This window comes from Vombatus ursinus, unplaced genomic scaffold, assembly GCF_900497805.2.
Source record: "Vombatus ursinus unplaced genomic scaffold, bare-nosed wombat genome assembly UNPS02014794.1, whole genome shotgun sequence".
Taxonomy (NCBI): domain Eukaryota; kingdom Metazoa; phylum Chordata; class Mammalia; order Diprotodontia; family Vombatidae; genus Vombatus; species Vombatus ursinus.
This window is the reverse complement of record NW_020954572.1, coordinates 25122509-25143840: the sequence shown is the minus strand read 5'-3', so window position 1 is coordinate 25143840 and position 21332 is coordinate 25122509. Positions and strand designations below refer to the sequence as shown.

The window sequence follows — 21332 nt, the reverse complement described above, 5'->3', positions numbered from 1 at the left end:
GTTTATTGAGAGGTCAATGTACCTGCTTGCTGGTGGGTGCTTAAGCCTCCCCAAAATATAACCTTTTTTTCTGGATAAACTGAGACGCAGAAGAGAACAACAATCTGAGTCCGAGTGAAGCTAGGAGTCAGGAGGCCTGGAGTTATCATGGCCTGGATTTGAGGGCCAGAGGGAAATGGAGACTGATGACTCTAGTTTTTCCCATATCTGTTGTATTCCTGGGCTAGTTATTTCAAGAACCAGGATGAGATCCACTTCTCCAACACACTAGCAAACCTCTATCTGCATCTGCGCTTTAGGAAACTGATGATGGAAGAAGAAGGGCTGGCCCTGTTGGAAAATGAGTGAGTAAGGAGGACTGCCTCTGGCGCGTCCTCTCGCCAACGCCGGGCTCTGTGCGCCTCTCTTCCCTGCTCTTGCCACTCGGGTGACCTAGCATCATAATGCTCCCTGGACCACTGCAGTGCCCCACCCAGGCCTTATCTATAGTCCATACCACAAAACTACCCATTCCCTTCTCCCCTCTCTCCTCTCTGGAAACTCTGATTCCTCCAGTAAGGTGCTGTCAGAGCACAGTTCCCAGAGAGTTTTGAGGGGAGAAAATTAAGTCACTAATTCACACTCGGGTACTAATAACTCCCCAGAATTTAATGGAATTTCTCTTCCTCAGGATTCATGCATTTTTAAAAGACTACTTGGAAAAGACACATCCTCTATCCCTAAGGAATGACTCTATAAAGAAAGAGTCAATGGCAGGCAGGTAGATGAATACCATCTGGGGACGGAGAGTCCCCCCCATAATACCATCTAGGTGGCCTATTATATACACAAAGCTAACCTTTGAGGTAAGTAACGCTCAGGGAGGGATTCTCCCCATAGCGGTGTTGTAGTACAAGTTCTGCAGGAGCTATCTGGGAAGGTGGAAAACACAAAACCTACGGCAGTGAAAAGCATTCTCCCTGTACTGAAAAAGCAATTTCAGAGAACAAATCTTGCCTTTAGTTTGAATCGTTTTATACCCTTATCAGACTAATAGGGTAGGGAGGGGGACTTTTTATAGGGAGGAGAGGGGAATTTTTCTGCCCTGGAATAATATGGAGAAGGCTCAGGAAATATCTCCCTGGTTACCTTGGTTAAAAGAGACTGGAGCAGATTAAATGGTGAAATTATGAACTCTCCATTTTCAAGATAATAAGAGGTAAGGGGTCCTGGTTTGTGTGTGATCTCCAAAGGAACCAGAGAGACATATGGATGTCATGACTCCTAGAAACCCTTTCTAATTCTATTTATTAAACATTGCTGTTCTCTGGTTATCTCTTTTTTATCGATTTTTCTGAATGGAATCTACAGGTCCTCCCAAAAGATGGAAATCCTACGTTTGGAACAATCTAAGAAGATCCTTCTGAGTTTGAACATGGACCTTGAAAAGGATCTGCAGAGAATAGATGAGGCAAACCAGTCTCTTCTATTAAAAATTCAGAAGGAAGAAGACAAGAACAACAGGTGAGGGTCTGGGGTTTAACTGGAATTAAGGGTACTGCTCCTGTTGACAGATGGGAAGGCGGAGAATGGAGATGAGGAGGGTCTCTTGAAGTCTCCCTGTCTGCTCTCCAAAAGGTCAAACACTCTAAAAGAAAGACCCTTGTCCTTCATTCTTCCTTCTTTTTCTTCTTGAGACCAGGTCTCACCATCTTTCCCAAGCTAGAAGTGCAGTGGCCACTCATAGGCCCAATCCCACTATTGATTGACATAAGAGCTTTGACTCAATCTGCTTCCAGTCCGAACAGGTTCACCTCTCCTTAGGCAACCTGATGGCCTCTTCCAAAGGCTCACCATATTGGCGTCAGACTTAGTGGGAACACCCAGTAGCTTTAGTTCTATGGCAGCCCAGAATTCTCATACTCAAAGAGGTCTGATAGTCTATGGATCAGCACATGGGACCCTCCTCAACATTCTTAGGCAAATTTGTCTGTGGCTGGATCCCTGAGAAACTGAATGTTTTAAATGTTTTGCGTTTTAAATGCCTGGACATTTGCTCATGTTAACAAAGAAAATCTTTGCAAGTTGAGTTTGGTGGCAGGTGGGAGCAATGGAGGAGTTAGGAGAAATTGGGGGGGGGGGGTTCTTAATTTTTTCCTGCCCCTTAGTGATCCAGAAAAAAATACACTGCCAATCTGAGGTTACTGTTTGGTTGTCATTATAAGTCTTCCCAGCCTAGGACATTGAAACAAGCTAAATATCATTCCTCTCTTGATCACCCTTGTGTTGTTCTACAGGTTGGAAAGTGAGCTTGCTCGCTTAGCACACTTAGCAGAAGAACAGGAGAGGAAAGAGTTAGAATGTACCTTATCTCAAAAGGAGCAGGATTTGAAAGAAATGGAACAGGAGACTTCAAAACTAGTAAGGAAATGGCTGGCAAAAAAGCTACGGGGGCCTTCCTTCCTCATTCTGTTACTCTGTCTCTCCCCAACCATTCCAGAAGGCTCTTTTCCCTTCTCACGGCTCCCATACCAGGAATAGTTAACAGAGGGGAAATCCCGGTTTTTGTAGACAGCAAGAGGAAATAGGTAGGGGGAAGGAGATGCATTTGCCTTGAAATTATTTAATGATAGAAACGCTGTAAGAGCTATAGTGTGTGGTGAGACTTCACCACAGTTAATCCACATAACAGATATGCAGAAAAAGTGTCCAGAGGCTAGATCAAGGTTTCTTAACCATTTTTTGTCTTATGAGCTCCTTTGGTGGTCTAGTAAAACCTATAGACTCCTCAAAATTATATTTTTAAATACATAGAATAAAATACATAGGAATTGAAATAAAGTTATCAAAATATTTTTAAATAAAGAAAGTTATCAAAATATGTTTTTAAAAAAAGTTCACAGACCCCAGGTAAGAATTGCTATCTAGATGAAAACAACCGGGATAGAGAAGGATCCTGAGTAGCAATACCATTTAAGGGTCAATTGAAGAAATCAATCAGCAAACATTTATCAAGCACCTACTAGGTGCCAGGCACTATGCTTGGCCCTGGAGATACAAATAGAAAGAAGGAAGTAACTGGGAAGTTTTAGCCTAGAACATGACTGTTGGTTTCAAGTATTTGAAGGGCAGTCCTTAGGAAGAGAAATTAGATTTGTTCTGATTGGCAGAACAATGAGTGAGGGATAGAAAGTGCAAAGAGAAAAAAGCTAGGGCTTGATATAAGGAAAAGCTTCCTAAATTAGCACACAGGCCAAAATCCAACTTGCTACCTGTCTTTGTATGACCTATAAGCTAAGAATGGTTGTTTTACATTTTACTGTGCAAAAACATGTGGCAGGCCAGATTTGGCCCATGGATCTTCATTTGCTGATCCCTGATCCAGATGATCATTTATTAAAAAGGGGGTTCCTTTTTTGGGTGATATTAGTCAGCCTCAGTCTCTCAGCCCCCTTCCAATGCTAAACTTCTATGATTCTGCAGAAAGGGTTTTAGTCACAGGCCAAATTCCAAGGGAGCGTCAATGTGGGGAGAGGTAGAGAAAACTCAGATGAGTACAGTCGTATGGACAGTTGGAGGCACTTAACTTCTTTCTCTCTTTTCACAGGAAAAGATCAACGAGGCTTTGACCCAGAGTATAGCAGCGCTTCAGAATCAGGTAGGGCATGACTCTAATAAGCCCAACAGGGTTACTAATGTCCCCATAGCAGCAACCTTCACTGAACAGAAAGGCACCACAAAATGGTGACCACAAAGGAACCACATTCCTGAAAGGGGGCTATAATCTCCATCCATTTGCTTAGATGGTTGAGTATGAGGCAGCATAGTATGGTAAGTATATAGAGTACTGGCCTTGGAGTCAGGAAGGCCTGTGTTCAGATCTTGCCTCTGATACTTAGCAGCTGTGTGACCCTGGGTATTTAAAGTCACTTTGTTTCTCAGAGCCTCAGTTCCCCCTCCGTAAAATGGGGATAATAGTACTATTTTGCAGAATTGCTGTGAGAATGACATGAGATTTTATCTATCTATCTATCTATCTATATATATATATAGACACATACATATATAGACACATACAGGAGAGTATCTCAATGGCCAGGAGGATCCAACAATGGGGATGATTGAGAAAAGAAGCAGGAGGAGCAACTTCATTGTATCCCTAGTTCCTCAAGTTAAGACTGAGACTGGCAGTGCTCAACCTCTGCCCCAAGGATCATGGTCCTTTCAGCTGTTCTGGTTGGGGGGGGGGCAGGTTGGAGGATGGGGAAGAGTAGCAGAATGAGTAATGAATCCCATTAGACGATACTTGCCCAGTCATTTCCTTCCACCTGGCCCTGGCCCAGTGAGTTGATTCCTTCAGTGTAAATAGGGGGTGTTACTCCACTGGGCATTCCTTGCAGCATATATCTCTACCCAAGGAGAGGGGCGTTATGCTGCCTAAGGATAAGAGCACTTACCCTTCCCAGCACTGGCAGGGACAGTGGACTTCCTGGGAACATTGCCATCTCCCCAATGTTAGGAATATCTTCTTTTCCCGAAGGCTTTTTTAGAGGTCCTGCCTGGCTTCTTAAAATTTTCTAAGCTTAAAAGCTGGAGATTGGGCAGGAAGACAAGGATTAAAATATGAAAATGGGGAGAGGAGCAGAAAAATTTCCATCTCAAGATAAACACTCCCTAAATTCAGGTTGGGGGTAGGGGAGAGGTTTTAGGCACATTCAGTTCAGAGCTGGTCTTTCCAATAGAGTTTGACCTTAGGGAGATGGTAAATGAGGAGTCAGCATGGCACAGTGAAGAGAGTAATAAATTTGGGTTCAGAGGATCTAGCTGAAAATCCTGGTTTTACCATGAAGGTATTACCTATGTGACTTAGACAAGTCATTTAATTTCCCCAGGCCTCTGAGGGGTAGAGGGGTGGAAGGCGATTTCAGGGATTTGGAAATTACTTTCCCAGGCCTAGAAGTTCTCCCTAGCCTCTCAATATTGTCCTTCCTGGGGCATACAAGAGGCCAAATTTCAAAAACCTAGCTGAAAGAGTGCCAGTCTCAGTGTCAGCAGAACAAGGTTCTAGCCTGCACGCTGACCCCGACTCTGGGTGTCTGTTCTCTTCTTTGTAAAATGAAGGGGGTTGGTCAAGGCAGTCACTCGGGTCCCTTCAGGCTCTGACAGTCTGTGAGTCAGTCCTATGAGGACCGGGATTCCATTTGACTCCACCCTAACTCAGCCTCAGTTTCCTTAAGAGATAAATTTGCCTTTCTCAGTGTCATCTTGGGTAAGTCACTTCCCACCTCTGGCGTCTTAGTTTCCTCATCTGTAAAATCAATTAAATGGACTAGAGCAGTAATGTCAAACTCAAATAGAAATGGGCCCCTTAAGGTCATATATTGACTTAGGAAACCATCAGTTATTATCTGTTTTATTGTATTTTTATTTATTTTGTTAAATACTTCCCAGTTATATTTTAATCTGATTCTGGCCATGCTGGGGAATATTAAGCTGCACAGCCCTATGGGCAGTGAATTTGACACCTCTGGACTAGAGAAGTCCCTAAGTTCTCCTAATTTTAATATGATACTTTGAGGGAGGACGGTGTTTGGGGATTGAATTTCAAGCCCACTTTCAGCCCCTTTCTCAAAAGCAATTATCTATTTGCTATAAGTTTTCCACCTCCACTCCAACCACCCTACCCCCCATCTATTAATAAGGCTTCTTAGATGTTAAGTATAAAAGAACAACTAATTATCTTTGAAAACTAGGTCTCAAGGTCAGTTTAAATAGGAAACTACCTATGTTCCTCTTCTCCTAGATGAGAAGAGGGAAAATATTCAGCATAGGTCTTATGGTGTTCTGGGCTCTCTATCTCCTCTATATGGAATGTCCATTCCTTTTTCCCATCTCCCCCCCCCCAAAAAAAAGCCAAAAAACCCGAGGGTCCCTTTTATGCCACATTTCCTGGCCAAAGTTTTTGGAAGTTCTAGTTATGGTTCTACCCTTGAGACAATTTCACAAAAGAACTTTAGTTCTTCTAATGATACTTGTTTCCCAAAGGGTTCCCCATTTCCCCATCTAGCACTTACTTCAACACGCTCCATTTATAGACCATGTGGGGATGACAATGGCACATCCATTGGGGTTAAAGAAATGACCAGAAAATCTTTCTTGGATCAAACCAGAGTGAAACTATCCAAGGTTTCCTTGCTCTCTGAGACAGTTGACCCCAACACTGGATGACTTAGAATGGATTTGAGGTTCAGGTTCAGACTTAGGCTGGATGTGAGGTTCAGGTTTAAGGATGTATCTGACTTGGCCAGCATGATCTGTGAGGCCCAGAAATAAGGAAAGGAGGAGCCTTTCTGGGCTTGCTAGAACAGAGCGGACAGAGCCATTTACCGCCATGATGCCTATTTAGGACTTCCAACATCCCTCTGCCCACTTCCCCTTCCCTGGCAACCATGGGAAATTCAAGAGTCCATTAGCCCTGCATAGGATGTTTGTGCATCTCATTCAGCTCAACATGCTTTTATGTGAAACTACAGCTTTCAGAGAAAACGCGTGCACCCAAAGCATTTGTGCCTGAGGAAGAAAACTTATTGGGATCTCCAGAAGTGGCAAAGGTGAGTTAAAATGTATTCCTGGGACTGTTTAGGTTTAGGGCCCTACTAATTCCCTAGGGGCCAGCTCTCAAGGTCAGCACAAATACACACAGCTCTGAGATCCTACCAAGTCCAAATGAGCCAAGAGCTTCCTGGTTTACCTGTGGCCTTAGCTTCAAAATTCCAGTCTGGAGCCAAATTCTGTATTCCAGCTTCCTTCAGAGTTGACCTCTGCCCTTTACTCATTCATTTAACCAATATTTGTGTGCGACCTGAAATTACCTTAAGTATCTGTTGAATAGCTTCCTATAATAATAAGAGCACATAGTTATATAGTTTCAAGGTTTGCATGATCTACATTAAAGCTTAAAAGGACTCAGATCTGCAGGTACCTTTCCTAACGTAGCAGTTTTGATCCTTAGACATGTCAAGGCTTACGAAGCTTGTTACTTACACTGTCTCATTTGATCCTCACAACAATCCCAAAAGTTGTTCCTTACAGAGGTATTGTATCATCCAGTGTTTAGCACTTAGTAGGCTCTTAATTCATTGACTCTTAGTTCATTGAATGATCATCCTCATGGTATAGAAGAGGAAACTGAGGTACAGAAGAGCCACAATAGGCTGAGAGTATTGAAGAAGGCAGAGGTCATTATGGCTGGAATGGTTGGGAGAGGCTTATCATAGATTTAGAGCCAGAAATTCAGATGTTGCAGGCAATCTAGTAGAACCACATACTTTTATAGATAAAGAAATGAGGACCAGAGTAAAGTAACTTGCTCAAGGTCACACAAGGACTAAGTGACAAAGCTAGTGACTGAGCACAGATCTCCCGACTCCAAATATAGCTCTCTATTCATGGCACACTGCCCTCTCGGAGAAGATGGGACCAGACTGGGGTCGTGAAGAATGGGCAGGTTTGGGATAGTTAAAGAGAGAACAAGAAGAAGGCATTCTAGATAGAGGAACCCAGTGTAAGAAAAGGCCCGAAGGTTGGAATGACATGACCGTGTTCATCAAAATCCGAATTTTAGAATTGCCAGAAAGTCCTTCACAACATCATAGATTAAGATCTAGATAGGGCTTCAAAAATCAGTTAACCCAATGCCATAAATTTGTAGATAAAGAAGCTAAAACTCAGTAGACTGAAGTGATTCATCTGGGGTTGCACTGTAGGTAGGTAAGAGAGCCAGGATTTGAATCCAGGTCCTCTGACCCCATGTCCACTGCTCTTTTCATTGAGCCATACTGCCTTCTGGGGGTAGGAGGTATGTGTGGGCAGGCTGGGAGGGACTGGAACTGAGCCCTGAAAGATGCAGATTATTTAGATGGGCGGGCAAAGGAACACAACCCAAAAAAAAGACCGAGAGATGAGAATGACAATGACATGTCCATTGGTTATAAGGAAATGAGCAGAGAGTCTTTTCAAGCATCATGGTTTGAGAACTACAAGGGTCTTCAGAGATTATTTAATCCAAACCCCTCATTTTAACGATGGAGCAACTTAGACCCAGAGAGATTAAATGACTCACCTAGGGTTACGTAGGTTAATTAGTAGAACTAGGATTTGAACTCAGGTCCTCTGATTCCTCACCCAGCACATTCACCACCATACCAAACCAGGAAGGGGCCAGCTGAGAAGTACAAATATGACAGGGATCTCACTTTGATGTAAATAATACAAGGCACTCTAGGCCTTTAGGAATGAAAATCTTGGTATGCAGACTCATGGAACTCTTAAGAGTCCTAATGAAATCTTAGAAGTCATCTAATTCCAGCCTCTACCCAGTGCAGAAATCCCTTCTCCAACATCTCTGACTCAGAGGAATCAACAAGGTCTGCTTGAGCGCTTCCAGTCACAAAAAATTCAGTTGTCCTCAGAAATGGACAAAAGGACATAGGGAAACATGTTCTCTTCCCTTCTATTGTCTCCTTACCTGACTATGAATCTTCCCATTTTTCATAAACAGGAAAAAAAAACTGTGCATAAACTATGCAAAGCCAGACATAGTTTCTAGGAGTTACTAAGGGAAATGAAAGGATCACAAGATCAGAGATATAGAGCTGGTCATCTACTCCAACTCCCATTTTAAATATATGGAAACTGAAGCACCCATAACTTAAGTGATTGGTTGAAGATTACATAGTAAATAGAAAAAAGGGGGAGAGGGGAAGAGGGAAATCTGACTAGAACGACCATTCTCTTTATTTACTCCAGTGTATGATGAAGAGATCAGCCTTCTCCTTGTGGAGTCCAATTTTTCTACCTGTACCCACAATCCCAACCCCCTCCATCTTCTTTAGTAGTTTGCCCTCCACTATCAACCCACTTCCCATTACAATCATCAATATCCCTAGTTCGTTCTCTGCTGCCTACACATGTCCACAAGTCTCCCTAGTACTTAAAATATTCTCACGAGAACCTTCCATCCCCACTGGCTATCATCCTATAGCTCCCCCTTTCTCAGCCACATTTCTTGGAAAAGCTTTTTACCCTTGTTAACTCCAATTTCTCACTCTCTTTTCTGGCTTTCTAACTCATCACTCAACTGAAATCAGTCTTTCAAAAGTTGTCAATCTAATGGCCTTTTCTGAGTCCTCATCCTTCTAGACTTCTCTGCAGTGTATTCTTGGATATTATTTCCTCTCTATTTCTTTTCATGACACTACTATCTCACCATTCTCTTCCTACCTGTCTGACTCCTCTTTCATTTGTTCATTCATTCTTTCCTGTCTTATCCCCAAAGTTAAAAGTACAGGAGCAAGGACAGGTTATGAAAGTTTTGAACCCCAAACAGAGGGTTTTATATTTGATTACTGAAATTGATAGGAAGTCACTGGAGTTTATTGAATGGTTGGCAATGGGAGGAAGGGTGGAATGTGATCAGATCTGCACTGTAGAAAAATCATTTTGACAGGTGAATGCAGCAAGGAAGTCAACTAGAAAGCTATTGCAATAGTCCAGAAATGAGGGGATGAAAGTCTGCACCAGAGTGCTGGCAGTATTAGAGGAGAGAAGAAAGCATATGTGAAAAATGTTACAAAGGCTAAATCAACAGGATTTGGTAATAGACTGGATATGAGGGTTGAGAAACAATGAAGTCTCCAGGATGACATCTAAATTTCTAATGTAGGTGTCTATGAGGATAGTAGCAACCTGGACAGTAATAACAAAATTAGGAAAAGAGGAAGGTTTCAGGGAAAAGACGATGAGTTCTATTTTGGGCACGTTGAGTTTAAATTGTTTTTGGGAACTCCAGTTTTAGGTTTCCAATAGGCAGTTGTAGACATGAGACCAAAGGTCAGGAGAAAGGTTAAGGCTGAAAAAGAGGATTTGAGAATCATCAGCATAGAAATGATCATTGAATCCATGGGAGCTGATGAGATCACAAAATGAAATTGTATAGAGGGACAGAAGAAAGCCCAGGTCAGAACGCTGAGGGGCACTTATGATTAGATTCCAAGTTCTGGAAGAAGGTCCAACAAAAGAGAAAGAGAAGGAATGGTCAGGCTAGAAGGAGAACCATCTCTCACTCTCAAACCCAATCTAGTTGAATATGGAGTGTGAAAAAGAGTCGAATATTTCATATCGGAGTGATTGGGAAAATAGATGGTGGTTACTACCAGCAGAAATAGTTAAAATAGGAAAGAAAATTAGCAGGCCAGTAAGTTGTTGGAGAGAAAGTTAGAAGCCAACATTTGGGGAAAGGGGAATAAGCTAAAGAGAAGTTGGAAGAGGTGAATAATAGGATCACTCAGCAATAGCAAAGTTTGAATAGCATGACTTTATATAGTAAAATTACCAAACAATAGTAAAATTGGAGAGCATGAATTTATTTATAGTAACTGAAGAAAGGTTGTGCTGCAGCCAGTTTGAACTGGTTCATGTGAGCTGATTGTTAAACTTCCAATGTGAGCATTTACATCTTGAAAATTGACAAACCTACAAATCAAGCCAATTTACTGTTTTGTTAATTGTCTTGACTTAAGAAAGTAATGGAGAAAATGTATAAAATGCATATTAAACTTTTTAAAGTATGTCCTGATTTTTTTTGGTAGGGAGGGCCACTTTTTAAATATTTACCAACATACTCCTGGCTAAAGTGACCCCTGCACCCCTCTTATTAAAAAAAAAATTAAAAATTAAAAAAAAAACATCTGGACAAGTGGACATAGATCACAATGTGTACTATTAAGAGCACTGAATTTGGAATCAGAGGACCCGACTTTGAATTCTGACTCTTTAATTTATTATCTGTGTGACCTTAGTCAAATTAGCCCCTTAACCTCTCTGGGCCTCAGTTTTCTAATCTATCAAATGAGAAGGTTGGATTAGAAGCCACAAAGATCCCTTCTTGCTCTAAGTACGTTATCCTGTCATCCAATACCCTCTGAATTTCTGATGGTTCAAGATAAATAACCTGGAAAGTGATTAGTATACAGTTTATTTTACCAAGTGAGAGAACCATTCATGTTTTTACCTTTCTCCTTGCTGAGTTCCATACCTCCCTTTCTTTTCACAGATGAAAATACAACAGGCTGAAGTCTCTTTGGCAGAGCAAGAAAAGGAACTGGCCAAGGTAAAATTACTACCTTTCCCAAAGCAGGATGGAAGGGAACAGAAGTGAGAAGGGAATAGTAATAAGCATTAGGAGCCTACTGTGTGTCAAGCACCATGCTTAGGTTATCTTATCTAGACCAGTAATAACCAGATAGACTCTCAGATTTAGGTCCTTTATGGAGATATACAGGAAAAGGAACCAAGAGAAAAATCCCAGTTACACCTCTAAATATCTTCTTACAAGATAAATTCTAGACTCTATTTTCTCTCCTTGCTCCCCTCACTCCTCCTACCACCTTATTAAATATAAATGGTTGCCATACCCAGAGCCCAACAGTCCATTAATGTTTTCTAGCTACTAATTACTCAAAATCGAGTTCTAAAAAGGACAGCAAATTTTGCCTTCTATAGGGAGGATTTTTCCTGAAGGGGAAGCCCAGACACACAATAAAAATGGCTGTTGGTGCAATAACAGAGCTAAGGCAATGGTTCAGGACATAGGTAGAAGCATTCTCATTCTTGTATCAACTCAAAGGAATAAATTTAAGGCAGAATTTTGGCCTTCCAGGTACTGGATGAATACGAATCTGTGCAACAGCTCTGTGAGGCCCAGGCCTTTTGCATAAAGGTACAGCTTTTCGGTACGAGGGCAAAATGTCATAGAATGTACCAGAGCCATGTTCCCCCATGGCCAGATCAATTTAAATTCATGCAGGTGGGCATCCACCAACCTCCATACCTTCCAGATTCCTAGCAGTATCTCCCCTGGGTCTTCTACTCTGCAATCCCTTAAAGGAACAATGACTCAGTCATTTTATTTTCATCTACCCACCTTCATGATGCCCAACCCAACCATCATCAAAGTCCTCCATATTGGTACAACTTTGGAGAGGAGGGAATGGTTAAAGGATGAGAACATTGAGAAGGCCATAGATTTATACTGCAATTTAACAATCCTCATGGTTTGGCTGAGAATCAATATATTATAGTGGATAGAAAACCAGTAAAGAGCCCACTTTGGAATCAGGAAGACCTGGGTTTAAGTCCTGCCTCTGACACAGACTGGTTGAATGACATGGGCAAATCACTCAACTACTCAGTGCCCTAAGCAGCTCTCTAAATTATAGATGCAGAACAGTTGATGGTCTTTATTCATAGAAGGAATTCATTTGCTCAAAATTCCCTATACCAATGAAATCCTAGGTCTAATTGACAACAATGATCATTAAAGCAATGACAACCATAATAATTTTATTAAAACATATGAACCTTCCAAAAAGTGATTGAAGTTTCCTTTATTTCCATTTGAAGAAATACCAAGAAGCCCTGAGGAAGATGGAAGAAGAAGTAGAGAATAGGTTCCTTGAAAGAGAAATGTGAGCTTTGGAAAACAACCATCTGGGTTTTAGCAACATTCCCAGCAACTTGCTGAGTTTGGGACAACCTGAGACAGAAAAAAATATTCCTCATGCCCTTTCCTGACCAAAGTCAAATCGGCAACATTTCTACCTATCCATACAGTCTGGGTGGATGTCTGGGCTCATCATCCCAACTGAAACAGACTGAATCCAGCATACCTAGTCACTTCTTCAAACCCTCCCAGGAAAGAACAGGAACATATTTCTCTTCATTCTTTGTCATGTGATCAGTGACTTAAGTTTGTGTTAGGAGCAAAGCTCACTATAACCCATTCTGGCTTTGTGGGAATGATGGGATCATAGATTTAAGAGCTATCATCCTACTGGTGAAAATTTCCAGTATCATTTCCTTTTTAGAAATTATGATGGTACTTTAAACAAGAAGGTGACATAAACTTTACTTTGCCTAGTCCTCTCATTTTACAGATAAGGAACTGAGGCCTACAGAAGTTAGATGGCTTACCCATAAGCACAAACAGAAGTTTTAAGTATCAGAGCCAAGATTCTAACCAAGATCTTTTGACACCAAATTCAGTGCTCCTGAAGCAAAAGGTAACATTGGCAGGGAGCACTCTATACTTCACACACACACACACACACACACACACACAAAACCCTCAGTGAAGTCCTCTTTTTTACTGTGCTATGTTATGGAAATGCTTGTTTTACACCATAAATTTAAAAACAAAATTTAAAAACAAACAAACAAAAAGCCCTCAGGCTACAAAAGTGCCCCATCCCCCCAATAATTCTATAAAAACAATCCCTGGACAGGGTCTGAGCTTTCCATTTCTGTAGAGCTCAGGATTATTCACAACATATGGGTCTCTGCATTCTTTAATTAAAAAAAAAATTAAGATCCAAAGGTAAGAAAAATGTTCCTTGGGTTCATGAGAAGAGTCCAAATAATGAGAAAATGACACACAGCTAATAGAGATCAATACAGTAGTAATTCTTTCAGTGCTCCCATTTCTCTGACTCTGCTTGGAATATAGAATGGGAACCATGGCAGATGCCACTCAATACTACCTTGGTCAAGGTTCCTTTTAGATTTTATAAGGCCTACAGCTGAAAAAGGGACCTTGGAAATATCCAATTCAACACTTCAATTTATCCACAAGGATATAGGTTCATAGAGACAAAGTGATTTGTCCAAGATTATAAGTGTAGCAAGTAGCAAATCTGCAATTCAAAGTCAGGTCTCATTTTAATAGGGATGACATGGTGTAGTATATAGGAGACTGGACTTAGAACGACAAGGACATGGATTCAAATCCTGCCTCACACACTTACCAGTTGTGCAGTCCTAGGCAAGTCACTTAATCTCTCTTTGTCTCAGTTTTCTTTATCTGCAAAATTGGTCAGGGGATTGGACTTAATGGGCTTTGAAGGTCTCTTCCAGCTCAAAATCTATGATCCTATGACTCCCAACTCAGTGCTCTTTCCATTATCCTGAGCTTCTTTTCAGGTTGCTATCTCACAAATCTGAATTATTGGACATCAAAGTAGGTCACTCACATAAAAGTAGCAATTGTGACATAATGGGGAAATGGGAGTCTAAAGTCATGGTTTCCAACACTTTTGCTAGGTACCCTTTTGAAAGATAGCCATTTTTCCTCAACTACTATAATGTAAATATCTTAGTGTACTTTTTTTCAGTCCCTTTCTTGTGGGTTTTTCCACCAGATCAAAAGTCCTAAGTATATCCTCTCAAACAGCAAGTCGAGGGTTAATGCTGGTGGATGACATCCAAAATGATGCGGTAAGCATTTCCCTCCCTCGTCAGCAAGTATTTTTGGAGAGGGGGTAGGAGGTTGGTTCCCCAAAAATTGTGTTGTCTTACCAAATTTTTATCCAGGAGAACAATGCTGGTATATCAGGTAGAAAGCTGGCATCAGAACCAAGAAGACCTAGGTTTGAGTTCTGCCTCTGACACAGTGGCTATGACTGTGAAGAAGTCACTTGTATGTGTGTGTGTGTGTGTGTGTGTGTGTGTGTGTGCACATATATACTTATATATGTATATGTACTTGTTAAGTATATATACATATACCTATATACATCTAGAGTTAGATACATAGATATTTTGTTGTTTTTTTAATAGTTTTTAGCCATGCCTAACTCTTTGTGACCCCTTTCGGGGTTTTCTTGGCAAAGAAACTAGGATGGTTTGGCATTTTCTTCTCTAGCTCATTTTACAGATGAGGAAATTGAGGCAAACAGGGTTAAGTGACTTACCCAGGGCCCAACAGTAAGTGTCTGAGGCTAGATTTGAACTCAAGAACATTAGTCTTTCTGACTCCAGGCCCAGTAATCTAGCCACAATACCACTTACCTATTTATCTATCCATACATGCATGCATACATACATACATGCATGTGTGTATATGTACACACAATGCATATGCATGTGTGCATGCATATATAAATAAATATATAATTATATAACATCAATGTGTAAAATGTTTATATATATATACATACAAATACACATATTTATATGTACTTCTTATATCCCCATTACAATGTAAGTTCAGTGAAAATGGGAATTGTTTCACTTTTTTTGTACTTGTATTCCCAATGCCTGTAATTCTCAATGCTTAATAAAAACATGATTGATTGATTAATTGGTTGGCAACTCTTTTGAAACTATTAAGTTGCAGAGAAGGAGCCTACCTACATTGGTAAAAGAAGCTCCCTTATCAGGAGTTCCCCCTACCAATGATACTTGTGTCTACACTCTCAATGTTAAAGAGTGAGTCAAAATGTGCAATACCAAATACAACCATTCCAGAATCCCCCAAACCTGACCAAAGAGATCACCAAAGAAAGTTCAAGCTGTTTCTTTGTGTTGATTCCATGCCACTCACAATCTAAAATAAATTTGGCCAAGATGTAAGAGAAGGAGGGCTCTGGGCAAGTAAAAATGTTGATTTAAAATATAGCGCACAGTATAGCTCCCTGATAGTATATATCCACTGAAGTAGTGACTTGTTAGAACTAGGGGAAATGAACCTGCTTCAGAGGAAGAATGAATCTCTCATAGCCCCAGCTTTGACTTCTGGAAGAGCTATAATATTGGTTTTCTGTGTTGAGGGCCAGTTACCATTATTCCTGAGCACATAAGGTAACAGTAGAGAGACAGGGTTATTGGTTTGTTTTCTAGAATGAGGAAAATGGGGGGGGGGGGGGGGGGGGGGGGGGAAAAATTTTTTTGGGGGGGGGGAAAGGGGGGGGGGGGGGGGTGATGGGGAAGAAATATGTTTATGAGACTCTGAAAAGCTTTAGGGTCAAGTCTGAGATGTACCTAATCACTGACTTGGCCCGAGGTTAATGGCCTGAGGTTCTCTTCTGGAACTCATCTCTTCTCTTTAAGGTTGGCCATAGCTCTATTGGAAGGGATTATAGGAGGACACAACCCAAGACAGGATGTCTGTCAGGGTATTTGGGTATCTGTTATATTTCCTAATGGGCTGAAGAACTGGACTGTAATCAGAGACACGTTCTCATTCTGGTTTTATCATTTCAGTAAACAGTTAAGTATGCTGAGGGCAGAGACCGGTTTTCAATTTTACCTTTGCATTTGCCCAATGGCAAGTCTTACACAGTGAGCACTTCATTAAATACTTTCTCTGAATTGAACAAATGGGCTTGCCCTCATTAGCTTCAATTTCCTCCTCTCTAAAATTAGCATCATAATCCCTCCTTTTCTACCTCACAAGCCAGTTATGGGGAAAACGCAATCTCAGTGCAAAAAATTTAGAAGGAAGGTGCTGTAGAAATCCAAGCTACTGCCATCATTATATTTTCCTAGATTTCTGTCTTCTCTCTGGGAATAAGGACTTACCATTTAGTTTCCTTTTGAGCTAAGTAATAAGTTGGCATAAGTAATAAATGTAGTTAGACTCAATTTGGTGGGAGTGGGGCATAATTGATAGAGAGCTGACCTTGGAAACAGAAAGGATTCAAGTGCTACATCTGACATATTCTAACTGAGTGACCCTGGCACAAGACATCTAAGCTCTTATTACTCAACACACTTTAAGACTAAATTTCAAATGGTCTGCATTGGAGAGGGAGTTTCCATGTCGGAAGTTTCCTATATCAATGAAATCATGGGTCTAGAACCTGACCCCCTTATCCAAAAAAAAAAAAAAAGACAGTTTCCTAGGGTTAGGGGGAGGAGTGAAAATCATAGGCTCTTTTTTACCTTCTCACTGGTACCCTTGCCTCTTCACCACAGGAGAAAATCATTGTTGGAAGAAAGAGGAGCCTCTTCTGGTACAAGTAGGTGGAAAATCTTTGTATTAACTTACTGGAGTCTCAGCCTACCATAAAGGGCCCTTCTAACAAACAAGGAAGTCTAGTGGGGGTGATGGAGAAGAGACAGCCTTGTAAAAAAAAAAAAGTAGCATGTACAATTAAGTTAGAAAATGTAATAGTCACGTAATCAATGACTAGATCTTACGTTGTGCCGTAATGTTTTGTTTATTCAGAGGTCACTGCTAATCTCAACTTTTTCAGATTAGCAGAAAACCTGGAAATAAGCCAGAAAAAGTCCTCCTCTAAGCAGTCAAATTGATTTTACAAAATCCATTCACTAATACTCACACAGAACAGATTCCCAGAGGCCCTTACTCAGAGACCATTTGTTCATTCGTTATGCCAAATTCTAACATACCTAGTTACCTGATTTCCCAATAGATTAAAAGGCTTTAAGTCAAAAGACAGGGGGCAGGGGGGGATGCTACCAAACACGGGCACATTGATATCAATAAGAAACAACAACAATAATAGTTTCCATTTATACAGCACTTTGTTCAATAAAATTCAACTAACATTTTTATATATTATTCGTGGATACTAAATACTTCATATTCATTATTTCATGTGATAGTTAACCATGAAGGAAAAGGCAGAAAATAGAATTAAAAGTAGGGCATGAGAATTCAAAGAGCAGCTAGGTAGAACAATGGGTAGAGTGATGGGCTTGGACCTAGAAAGACTCGTCTTCCTGAGTTCAAATTAAAACTCTTACTAAGCTGTGCAACCCTGGGCAAGTCACTTAACCCTATTTGCCTCAGTCTCCTCATATGTAAAATGAGCCAGAGAAGGAAATGGCAAACCATTCCAGCATCTTTGCCAAGAAAACTCCAAATGGGGTCACAAAGAGTCAGACACAACTGAAATGATTCAACAATAACACAAGAACTCACAAAGGACGATTGTCTGGGGCCAATTAGTTTAGGGGTAAATTGTACTCCATATCCCTGGAACTTTTGAGGGGCAGCACCATATTACTGAGTAGCATGATCCTCGATATTCTTGCAGACTTTAAAGAACATCCCCATCATTTTACAGATGAGGAAACTGAGGCCCTGAGAGGTTAAGTGATTTGTCCAAGATAACACACTGAGTCAATAACAGAGCCCACCTCAAATGCAGATTTCCTTTGACTCTAAATCTGGTGTACTTACCACTATACTATGGGAATGAACCTAAGTCATCAAAAGGAAGTCTAATGTCTAGAGTTTTCTATTTAAGACAGTAGGGTAAAATAGTTGTTGCTGATAATTATGATGATGCGATATGATAAAGAGAAATCCCCATCAATGTTTTAATTGAATACCTAAAGGGATGTTTCATTTATCTGCAAAATTAATTTGCAAATAACATTTAGTCCTCCAGAGATGATAGGGAAGTAATATTCATATCCCTGAAGATGACTCCCCAAAGTACCATTAAAGATTTACTCATAATCCCTGGACAAGGTCCTCAGCCTCTAGAGCTACCTGGTGTTGAAGACGCCTGAAGACAATCAATCACTACCTAACTGAACTGTGACAAACGTCCAGAGCAGATGCCCAACAGTAACTCATAGGGTGATTTCAGTACATGAGGCTACAAAAAAAGGCTTTTCTTTACCCAACTTCTTTTGGTAAGTGCAGGTTGTTGGAGGGGTGGGGACCCCCAAGTCCAGAGAGCTGGGTCCTGCTCTTCTGCACTGCTACACAGTGATTACACTCTGGCAGATTCTCTTATTTCTCGTTGGTTCTTTGGTTCTGATGCTCACAGGGGTATACTAGAATCAGCTCTGTATTTCATGAGAACCTATTATTAAATTTTCAGTGTGAGCATTTACACTTTAGACGTTAGCAAGGCAAACACTACAAATTAGGTCTTGATTTATTGTTTTGTCAATTGTCCAGACTTAAGAAAATGATCGAGAAAATGTTAATTGTGAAGATTAAACTTTAAAAGTGTGTCATGGTAAAAAAAAAAAAATTCTGGAAACCAGTTGTTAAATATCTACCAGCATATCCTTGGATAGCCAGCTCCTGGTACAAGTAATAGAATTAAAATTTTTAAATGCCTTGACTACAGACACTTGACACTTAATAGCTGTGTGACCCTGGGCAAGTCACTTAACCCTGATTGCCTCACCCAAAAAAAAAAATGCCCTGACTTAGTAGTCCAAGACAAAAACAGGCTCTACTCCTTTGCTTCCAATTTACCTCTGTGTGTTTGAGGAACCGTAACCTGGCACTCTCTTTGCAGGACTCTTGGATATCTCTTCTTTACAATGCTATTGCTCACCAGGCTACAAGGCTACCTGCTTTTCCATATTAATCATGTAAATCCAGATCTCATATTGGACACCCTGCCTAAGATGCTGAGCCGGGGTACCTTGTATAGGCTGAGGTGCTTCCTACTGCCATTTTTTACACTGGAGGTAGAAGACGTCTTGCCTCACTAATCCCTGTGTGTGGTATACTAGAGTGACTGGAGACAAAGCGTGACTGACGGCTGCGAGTGAGAAATGGCCAGATGGAGGGGAGAAGACTTTGGATGACAGCTGCTTTCCCGAGGTCTGCTGTCCTGGGGACCTTCCCATCTAAAGTTTTCCTTCCACGAGTTCTCTCCCCCGAATAAAGAATTTTGTCATTAAATTCTGGAGACTGTGGATATGCAGTGTGAGGGGCCAAAGTTTTGTGAAAGGGAGTGGGATGCGGGGGGAGGGAATCAGGCAGCAGGAAATGACTACCTCCAAAATAGCATGTTAATAATAACCTGACACTCTCTCTGCAGGGCTCTTCTATGTCCATTCCTTACTTATTGTGCATTGGGCTTTTCTATATTCATTTTGCTGAGTAGAAGTAGAAGTGGTCATTGCCCTACTTGGGTTGGGGGTAGGAGGGGCAAAGGCAGCTAGAACGTTATAACGCAGTAGCTTGCTTGTGGCTAGATACAATCTTCTACATAAACACACAACTGAAGACCAGCTAAGCAACTTTTGCTATCAAGTCACCTTGTATTTTGTATATAACCTTCTTCTTGGGGGTATGCCTCTCATGGCCTTGCAAAGTCATGGTTTGAACCTAGGTCCTTAACTGTACTGCAAGTGTTGTACCATTCAGGGATTCCTAGGTCAGGCTGGCAGCTCACTACACTTCAATCAATCAGTCAGTAAGCCTTTGTTAAGCGCTAATATCTACCAGGCACTGTGTTAGGCTCTGGGGATAAAGAGACAAAAAATGAGAACAATTCCATTCTAAAAAGGCACAGTACATTCAAATGTACTGAGGTGTCCAAAAGATCTTACTGCAGGTTTCAAGCTTTAATAAGACTTTAGAAACATCTTGTTTGGATTTATTCAAAACACATGCAAAGCAGATCCAAGATGACCTTAGGAGATGGAAGGCTACTAGCATCTGGGGAGACCAAAAGAAATCTCATGCAGAAGGTGGACCTCATCTAAATCTTGAAGGTAATTAGGAAATCTGAAAGGTAGAGGTGAGGAGGAAAAGCATTCCAGGAAGGCGGGCGGGAGACAGCCGAGGTAAAGGCATAAAGAGGAGAGATACTGTGTCATGTATGAGAAAAAGCAAAAAGGCCAACATGGCAAGGCCATAAAAGGTGTGGAAGTAATGTGCAATAAAACTAGAAAGGTAGGATAAGATCTGGAATTTATATTTGATCCTAGAGATAATAGAAAACCACTGGAATTTATTAAGTAGGGCTATGATATTATCAGACCTGAATTTCAAGGAAATTTCTTTTGTAGATGGTTGGAAGATGGGGTTCTGGACACTAGAGGCAAGGAGATGAATTAGAAGACTATTGCAGTAGTCCAGGTGAGAGGTAATGAGGTGCTGAACTAGGGTCATGGCTATATGAGTAGAGAGGAGACACATATGCAAAAGAAGTTATGCACGTAAAGTCAAGATTTTCCAGCTGACTGGATATGTGGAATGACAGGGAATGAGGAGTCCACAATGAAACCGGATTTTGAAGCTGGGTAACTATAAATGCAGTAGTACTTTGGATAGTAATAGGAAAATTCAAAAGAGGGGGGGGTTTGGGGAAAAAGAGAATGAGTATTTGAGTTGTGTTGAATTCGAAGTACCTACAGAGCATGCAATTCAAAACGTCTAATAAACAATAGGTGATGAGGGATTACGTCTCAGGAACAAGACTAGGGCTGGACATAGTAGGATTCATGTTCAAGAGGTGATCACTGAAACCCACAGAAGCTGGTGAGTTGGCTAAGTAAGAAAGTGTAGAAAGAGGAGGAAGACATAGGACAAACTTCTGAGAACACCCACAGTTTGGGGGAGTGGCATGCATCTAGTGACAGAGACTGAGGAGGGGAAGTCATACAGATAGAAAAAGAACCAAAAGAGAGTCATGTCAGGAAAACCCAGGAAGAAGAAAGTATCCAATAGAGACTGATCAACAGTGTCCAGTGCTCCAGAAAAGCCAAGGATGAGGAACAGGGAAAGG

The 21332-nt window shown here is 41.0% G+C and overlaps 1 protein-coding gene across 1 annotated transcript; it reads left to right on the top strand.

The window, feature by feature from the left end:
- The first annotated feature begins 309 nt into the window (after positions 1 to 309).
- On the top strand, positions 310 to 19305 carry TMCO5A (transmembrane and coiled-coil domains 5A). Its single transcript, XM_027869867.1, has 11 exons — positions 310 to 344; positions 1351 to 1503; positions 2277 to 2400; positions 3587 to 3637; positions 6513 to 6590; positions 11093 to 11149; positions 11699 to 11758; positions 12442 to 12506; positions 14235 to 14310; positions 16792 to 16835; positions 19107 to 19305. The coding sequence occupies exons 1-11, from the start codon at positions 310 to 312 to the stop codon at positions 19303 to 19305; spliced, it is 942 nt and encodes a 313-aa protein (XP_027725668.1).
- The last annotated feature ends 2027 nt before the right edge of the window (positions 19306 to 21332 follow it).

Bases quoted from the DNA above. Each gene is read 5' to 3' on its own strand.
- TMCO5A (XM_027869867.1), top strand. From the start codon at position 310: ATGGAAGAAGAAGGGCTGGCCCTGTTGGAAAATGA. The intron at 2,401-3,586 runs GTAAGGAAATGG...CTCTTTTCACAG, and splicing joins AACAGGAGACTTCAAAACTA to GAAAAGATCAACGAGGCTTT. The intron at 11,150-11,698 runs GTAAAATTACTA...TTGGCCTTCCAG, and splicing joins AAGAAAAGGAACTGGCCAAG to GTACTGGATGAATACGAATC.